This window comes from Gorilla gorilla, chromosome 1 (genome assembly GCF_029281585.2).
Source record: "Gorilla gorilla gorilla isolate KB3781 chromosome 1, NHGRI_mGorGor1-v2.1_pri, whole genome shotgun sequence".
Classification (NCBI taxonomy): domain Eukaryota; kingdom Metazoa; phylum Chordata; class Mammalia; order Primates; family Hominidae; genus Gorilla; species Gorilla gorilla.
The window spans coordinates 224,061,856-224,069,682 of record NC_073224.2 but is presented as its reverse complement, the minus strand read 5'-3'; the positions used below and the strand labels follow the sequence as shown (position 1 = coordinate 224,069,682).

General features: G+C 54.2%; 1 protein-coding gene across 1 annotated transcript in view; it reads right to left on the bottom strand.

Annotated features, from left to right (window-relative positions):
- Positions 1–5,442: 5,442 nt before the first annotated feature.
- The window catches only part of EPHA2 (EPH receptor A2), a 32,055-nt gene continuing 29,670 nt past the window's right edge, over positions 5,443–7,827 (bottom strand). Inside the window, exon 17 of the mRNA XM_031003244.3 lies at positions 5,443–6,423. Coding sequence (XP_030859104.1) covers positions 6,318–6,423 — 106 coding nt within the window. The 3' untranslated portion in view covers positions 5,443–6,317. The remainder of the gene's footprint in view (positions 6,424–7,827) is intronic.

The following is a 7,827-nucleotide window of genomic DNA, read 5'->3' as shown; positions in this document are numbered from 1 at the left end:
CTTTTGTATTTTTAGTGGAGACAATGTTTCACCATGTTGGCCAGGCTGGTCTCGAACTCCCCACCTCAGGAGATTCACCCACCTCGGCCTCCCAAAGTGCTGGGATTATAGACGTAACCCACCACACCTGGCCTGCAAAGGTCTCTTGGAAAATGGGTGATTTGACTTGAGCCTGGAAGGGTGGGTGTATTTTCCACAGACAGAAATAGGGAGGGATGTGTGCGGGGGCGGGCGAGGGCTCATGGGGAACTGAGGGCAGGTCCGGGAGTCTGGACCGCATTAGAGTACAGGGGAGGGGTGCAGAGTCTGGGGAAGAGTGTCCCGTGCCCAGATGCTAGGATTGGTTGGCCGGGCCCATGAGGCCTGGTCCTGGGGGAAAGGCCCCTCCGCCCAGCAGGAGACCTGATCATGCAGCCGCCTGCTCTGCCAGCCCAGTGTGGAAACTGCATCCGTCCATCCATCAGGCTGCTGAGGCCATGGGGAATGTGATGAGGCTGCTGAAATGGGGCCCGGGCCCAGCAGGAGAAAGGGGGCCCCCACCCCGGGCAGGGGTGGGATGTGGCTGCAGCTTCCCAGAAACTGGGTCTGGTTCTGCCGACAGAGACTGGCTGACGGTTTGGACTGGAAAGCCAGACCCAGAGGGCTGGAGTGGGGCCTGCTGGCCGGGCTACCTGGGGCTGCCCAGGGCTGCCTGGGGAGAGGGTGCCAGGAGTGGGGAGGGGGCAACTCTGTGGTGGGGGCAGGGGCCCCTCATCTCAGCCAGGACAGACTTCCTGGAGCCTTCCTCACTACAGACGGAGAAACTGAGTCCCCGTGACACAAGGGACATGCCCAGGAGTCCACAGCCAAGTCAATAGTAGGCGCCCAACAGAACTTCTGTCTTCCCTTCCCAGTCCAAGGGTCTTCCTGCCGTTTCCTGAAAAGAACCCCAAGGTCCCCAAATGTCACTGAGCAGCAGGCAGTGGGATGAGCTGACTCTTGTCTCCTATGCCGCTTTGTCACCTCCTAGCTGTGGGAACTTGGTCTGATTACTGTAACCTCGCTGAGCCCCAGGGTCCCCAAAATGGGGATAAATGTATGCCTCTCAGGGTCATTGTGACCCTTGCATAAGACGGTGTGGGTCTTGGGCTGGGCATGATCACTGGCATGGCACACTCACTGGCACCGTGGCAAGTTAAAACCGTGTCGCCAGGCACCAGCCTTAGATTTCCTAATTAATTAGCAACTCCTCTAGGAACAGGCAATGCTAGAGGAACACCCACCACCTACAAAGGTAGGTGTTCAGAAACATTCAACTGCTTCTCCTTACCAGCTTTTGTGGTCCCTCCCGGCCAGCCAGAGGGAGCCCAGGACCATTGCACAGCACTCACCACATTCCCAAAACCCATATCCAGCTCCACAGGGCCCTTGGATCTCAAAAGCCCAGCCCTTGTCCCCCACAGTTCATTTGTTTATTGAACAAATGTTTATTGAGGGCCTACTGGGTACCAGACATAGTTCCGGGGAGGGACGATGCAGGCGCGATGCACAGAATGGGCAAAGGCACAGAGGGCCCGAGCTAAGGACTCAAGCACTTCCGGCACACATTCATTTGCCCCCTGTTCTAGCAGCATCTATGGTGCCCAGGGCCCCATCCCAGGCCCTGGGCTGCAGCTGGAGCTGAGGGGGTGTGAATGGGGAGGCGAGCAGAGAGCTTGCCTGTCCCTCCAGAATTTGCTAATTAATTAGGAAATCTCGGGCTGGTGCCTGGCGACACGATTTTAACTTGCCATGCAGACTGGGAGCAGCAGAGAAAGCAGCCATCTCCCTACCCAATGCCCCCGTCACCACTGCCTTCACCTCCTTCAGGGCTTTGCTGGATGCATCAAAGGCCCACCAAGGTCCCTGCAGCTCAGAACCCAGAAAGGGCTGCAGGCCCACTTCTCAGCAGAGAAGGCTAAAATCAGAGATGAAGGTTCTGCTAGGGGTGGGAATGAGGGCAGGGCTGCTGTCCTACAGCTGCTCCTGACACAACAGCCAGGGGTTAGGGTGGCATAGCAGGTGGAGGAATCTTGTCTTGGTCAAATGGGGCCCAGATGTTGGAGGGGAGACTCAAGCCCCACCCACAGAGGTCTGGAGTCAGAGCCAGGCTCTTCTGGGACACTTCTTCCTCCGCCTGGTGGACTCTCACTTGACCTCCACCTCAGCTTGGATGGCTCCTCCTCCAGGCAGCCTGCCTGGACTTTCTAGGCTGGGTCAGGTGCCCCTCCCCCATCCCCGCCCCAACCTCTGGCTCCTGTAACACCCAGCTCTGCCCCTTCTTAGCCTGGGTCCTACTCTGTTACCATTGCTGCCCCCACCAGACTGAGTCCCATGAGGGCAGACAGGGCCCTTATCCATCTTTGTGGACCTTGTGCCCAGCCTGGCATAGAGCAGGAACTGGCCACTGAGAGAAGGGACAGAGCAGCAAACTATCTAGATACCTGGGGTGTGGGATGTGGTGGCATTTGGAGACCATGGGCAGGTTATGGTGCCTCAGTTTCCCCAGAACCAGTGCTTCTCAGACCTTATCTAGGGAAGTGTCCATGATGGCAGAGAGGGGAGAGGGCGGCTCTGGCCAGTTATGTAACCTCCCTCCCCTCGTTGTTCAAATCTGTAAAATGGGATATTAATAGCATCTACCTTGAAGGGCTGTTGGAAGAATGAAATAAGTAAACACAGGCTAAGTGCTTAGAACAGTGGGTGGTGCCCAGAAAGCCTTGTGTAAGTGTTTGCTGATACCTGATCTTCAATTCAAGCTCAATGTTGGTTTGTTTGTTTTTTCTCTGATGATATTAACTTTGATCACTTGGTTATGGTGGTGTTTGCCAGGTTTCTCCACTGTAAAGTTACTTTTTGTTTTCTTTCTTATTTTTTTTAACCCTTTCTATACCTCCCTACTGCCTTTGTTTGGAAGGGTGTCCAGTCCGCAGTCCAGGCAATGGGGAAGTAAGCTTTACCCACTAGAGGGAAAAGAATCCACCCCTTTGAAATTCTTCTGTAAGGAAGATTTGTCTAGGCTCCCTCCACTTATTTATTTATTCAAGCATTTTTTTTTTAATTTTTTGAGATGAGGTCTCACTCTGTTGCCCAGGCTGAAGTGCAGTGGCACAATCTCGGCTCACTGCAACCTCCACCTCCCAGGCTCAGGCGATCCTCCCATTTCAGCCTCCTGAGTAGCTGGGACCATAGGCACGTGCCACCATGACTGGTTAATTTTTTGTATTTTTGATAGAGACGGGGTTTCGCCATCTTGGCCAGGCTGATCTCAAACTCCTGAGCTCAAGCGATCCACCCACCTCGGCCTCTCAAAGTTTTGGGATTACAGGCGTGAGCCACTGCACCCAGCCTTTGATCATTTATTTATCTCAGTATGGACTCGTGAATATTTATTTTAGACTTTGGATTTAATCTAATACCTCATCGTTTTGTTGCTCAGCTTGTTCTAGGTTTAGGCCCTGGGAGTTCTTTAGGGCCGGCTCCTGTGCGTCTCTGGCACAGCCCCACCTGTTTATTTTTGAGCACTTCTTTACTCTCTGATACTCCAAGATGCTCCCAGCTCATCTTGTATTTTCCCTGCTTCAGCCCCAGAATCAGCCATTTCTCTAAGGAGCCCTGGTCCCTTTCATTGGAGAATGGTTTTTAGGAAGCAAGATCTGCGGGCTGGGTGTTCTTATTGCTGCAGGGGTGTTCCTGCATCCAGGCCCTCTAGGAGACAGATCTGGATTTGCTTTAATTTAAAAATAAAGTTTCCCCTCCTGCCAATCGCAGGGTCCATTGGAGACTGCAGACAGCTGCTCATTGGGTTTTGGGCATCGGACCTGTCCGTGGCCCACAGGTTTATGCGTTCTCACATGCCCTTGGAAGGGCCTTATGTCCAGGACTTCAAGGGAGAGAGCACACGAGGCCACCTCCCCCCATGCCGAGCCACTTCCTGAGTTCATTCCTGCTCATCAGCAGGGCCATGGCTGAGTTGCTTTGGGAATGGGACTCAGGCCTGGTCTTGATGTGCCCTCATTGGGTTGCAGACCTGCCTCTACCAGTGACAACAATCATGCCACTCCCTGCTTGAAACCTTCAATGACTCCTTATTGCCCTCAACTTGAAATCCCCACTCCTGGGCCTGCTTTACAAGGCCCTAGAGACTTCTCCAGCACCTCACGTCATGCCTTAATAACACCAAATTGCTTGTGGTTCCCTTGCACAACCATGTGGTTTCACGCCCCCGCGCCTCACTCTGCATCATCCTCCCTTGGCTTCGCTGGTTAACTCCTAGTAGTCCCTGAGGTCTCAGCTCTGGGACCACCTCCTCCAGGAAGTCTTCCTCCTGGGCCTCAGATCATCTCTGCTCCCTGGTTACGTTCCTGGTGACCTGTGTTTGACACCTTCCTAACCCCCACTATGAACGACCTCTGACATGCAGGGCTGCAACCCGGTAGAGTGGAGAAGGCTCAGGTTTGAAATTAGAACTCTGGTGCTGGGTGCGGTGGCTCACGCCTGTAATCCCAGCACTTTTGGAGGCAGAGGTGGGCAGATCGCAAGGTCAAGTGATCGACACCATCTTGGCCAACATGGTGAAATCCCATCTTTACTAAAAATACAAAAATTAGCTGAGTGTGGTGGTGCGCGCCTATAGTCCCAGCTACTCGGGAGGCTGAGACAGGAGAATCGCTTGAACCCGGGAGGCAGAGGTTGCAGTGAGCCAAGATCGTGCCACTGCACTCCAGCCTGGCGACAGAGTGAGACTCCGTCTCAAAAAAAAGAAGAAAAAAAAAGAAATTAGAACTCTGGCTTTTCTTGAGACTGCTGTGTGACTTTGGGCAAGTCGCTGTATGTCTCTGAGCCTCCATCTCCTCATCTATGAGAAAAGCATCCCACTGAGATTTCTGACCTTGCTTTCAATTCTGGCCTCTGCCCCTAACTTGCTGTGTGGCCTTGAACAAACCCAGTTGCTGGGCTCCAGCTTGGTTTTCCTTTTCTGTAAAATGGGGCCGCCCACAAAACTCATAACAAAGTGTTGAGGTTCCGACAAGCCGAAACCTGTGAAAAGCTTGTGTAAACCTCAGAGCCCTACATGGATGGTTGAAGGATCTATTTCGACAGCTCCGGGGAGCCGTGGGAGGGAAGCTGACAGCGGCTCTTGCTGTTCTCCTACCTCCCAGCTCTCCAGAAGACTCTGAGCAGCCTGGAGATCAAAGGTGATTGGGGCCTGCTGGCACGGAGGCCGCGCTCGGCAGAACCTGCTTCCCGGCCCCCTGCCCACCTCCCACCCACCCCTGCTCCCAGGGTTAAGTGACGTGTCTGCCTTGTGCACGAATCTCTGTTTAAACACTAGGGGTTTGGGGGGAACCCTCAGCCCCTCAACTCCCACCCAGGAAGCTCTGGGACCCCACTGCTTTTCCTAAGACTGAAAGCCAAGATCGGTTTGAATCATCTGCAACTTTATTCCAGAGCAGAAATAAGTCATTTTCTAACAATAAATATAAAAAAAAATAATAAATTAAGATTCGAAAAAAATGTCCAACAAAATAAAATCCTTAACACTGATAGAATAGAAACTTATCCAAAAGGATGAGAGATGGGGCCGACTGGGGCATGGGCAGGACACTCCTGCAGCACCGGCCCCCGAGTCCCCAGCTCACGAATGTTTGACACCCTCTGTCCCCAGCCCTGGCGGGGCCCCCTGCCACACACACACATTCTCTCCACAAAGTACAAAATATATATTTAAAAACCTCAACACAACCAAGCATCTTGCAAAGGCCCAGGAAAGCAAGGGTTTGGCCAGTCAGGGATGAGGACGGGGCCCGAGGGTCTAAAGAAGGCACTAGAGGGACAGGGACCGCTTTGGGTCTCGCCCGGTCAAGTTCACAGTCTGCCCTCTTAGTGTGAGGAAATGGGGCTTGAGGTACCCTGTTTACCTGGCGCTGGGCCAAGCCCCCCATCTCCTGAGATGGCCTCATGTGGGAGAAGACGGAGGGGAGGTCGGCTTGGGAATATCCTATATGTCTGTCCGAAGGCCGTGGCGGGGCTCCTGCTCCAGGGATGCTGGGACGTGGCGGTGCCTGCTAAGTGCTCAGCTGTGTGCGTCTCGCAGGGAAAGAGGGCCCAGCCCAGCACCCCTGGTCATCTCCTCAGTTCAGGCCAGGGTGTCATCCGAGACCCCTCAGCGGAAGTTGCAGGGGGAGGAAAGAACTAGAAATAAATAAAGTCCCCAGTGGCCCAGCATGGCACAGCAGGGAGGCCACTCTGTTTCTTCAAGTATTCTTGGCCGATGGGGCTCCAGGCCCTGTCGAGGCTCAGATGGGGATCCCCACAGTGTTCACCTGGTCCTTGAGTCCCAGCAGGCTGTAGGCGATGCGCTTCTGGTGGCCGGGCAGCCGCACCCCAATCCTCTTGATGTCGCTGTGGGCCGGGAGGGAGAGAGGGAGAGTTAGGGGCTGGAGCAGGGGAGGGGGCCAGGCTGGGTGGGGACAGGACTCGGTGGGCGGCTGGGGAGGGGAGTGGAGGGAGGCAGAGGAGGAGGGTGGAGAGGGTGCCTTGGGGACCTGTAGGGCAAGAGAGCTCTGGTTAGGTAGGCCTGGGAGAAGGAGCCACAGCCTAGAAGCTTGCCAAGGTGGCCCACCATCAACAAAGTTAGGAAAACAACAGAAGCCTCAACTCTGTAAGATGCTTTAAAAAAATAAAAATAAATCAAATCTTCTGAATTATCTGTGAGGCAGGTGCTCTTTTTCATCCCCATTTTGCAGATTAAAGAACTGAGGTCAGAGAGGTGAAGTGACTTGCCTGAGGTCACACAGCTAGGAGGTGGAAGAGCTGGGAATCAAACCAGCTATGAACAAATGCCTTCCCTCCCCTCACCCCTAGTCTGTTCCCAGTGCCGCCAGCTCAGGCCTCCTTCCCAGGAACTCTCTAGGGATGTCGCTCAAAGCCTCTCTGTCCAAGGTCTCTTCCCACCTGCTGCCTCATTTCTCCCTCACTCCTTCCAAGTTCCCACTGCTGATCATGAAGGAAGGACTCGGGAAATACTTGAAGGGTTAAACTTTGCGAGTCTTCATGGGTGAGGCTTGCGGGTCACCAGATCCAGTGACTAGGAAGATGTCTTCCCTTGGGGAAACCTCAGTTTCCTCCCATGTAAAATGGGAGCTACTGTCCATCTGGAGGGCGAGAGACCTCAAAACCAGCAGCCGAGGGGGAAGGCAGCATCAGTACCAGATGGACAGATGTGCCCAGGAGCCCACAGCCCTGCTTTCCCACCCCCACAGGGTACACGATCTCCTGGGGCCCCCTTCCATGCCCCTCCGTCCCCTCATGAAATCACTTATGCTCCCAGGAACCTGTGAGGAGGGCATTTATTACTCACTTTGGGAGTTTTCTCCTCCACCGTCCTCACCCACTAGCCCAAACCCATGAAAACACCTAAGTTTTTATGGGCCGACTTTTGGCTGTAAAGGGAGCTAATTATATGATGCAAGATCCTAGTTGCAGTTCTGCAGACATGACTTTCCCACAGGCTCCGGGAGCCCCGGCACAGGTGCAGAGCAGGGAAGGGCAGACCCAGGTGAGTCGGGGGGACTCCAGGACCTCCCGCAGAGGCTGGTGCTCCCACAGCAGCAGGAAGGCCGGAACATTTGGGACATTTGGGACATTTGGGAGAACTTCCTACGCTACCCGCACAGGACGTTTCTAACCTACACAGTTGGAGGTGCTGAAAAAGCAGCAGTTTCCCACACACTTGAAGGTCTCGAATTGTGGTCCCTGGAAAAGCGCTCAGACCACGGTGAAGGAGACAGGACCCCCGGCCTGGCC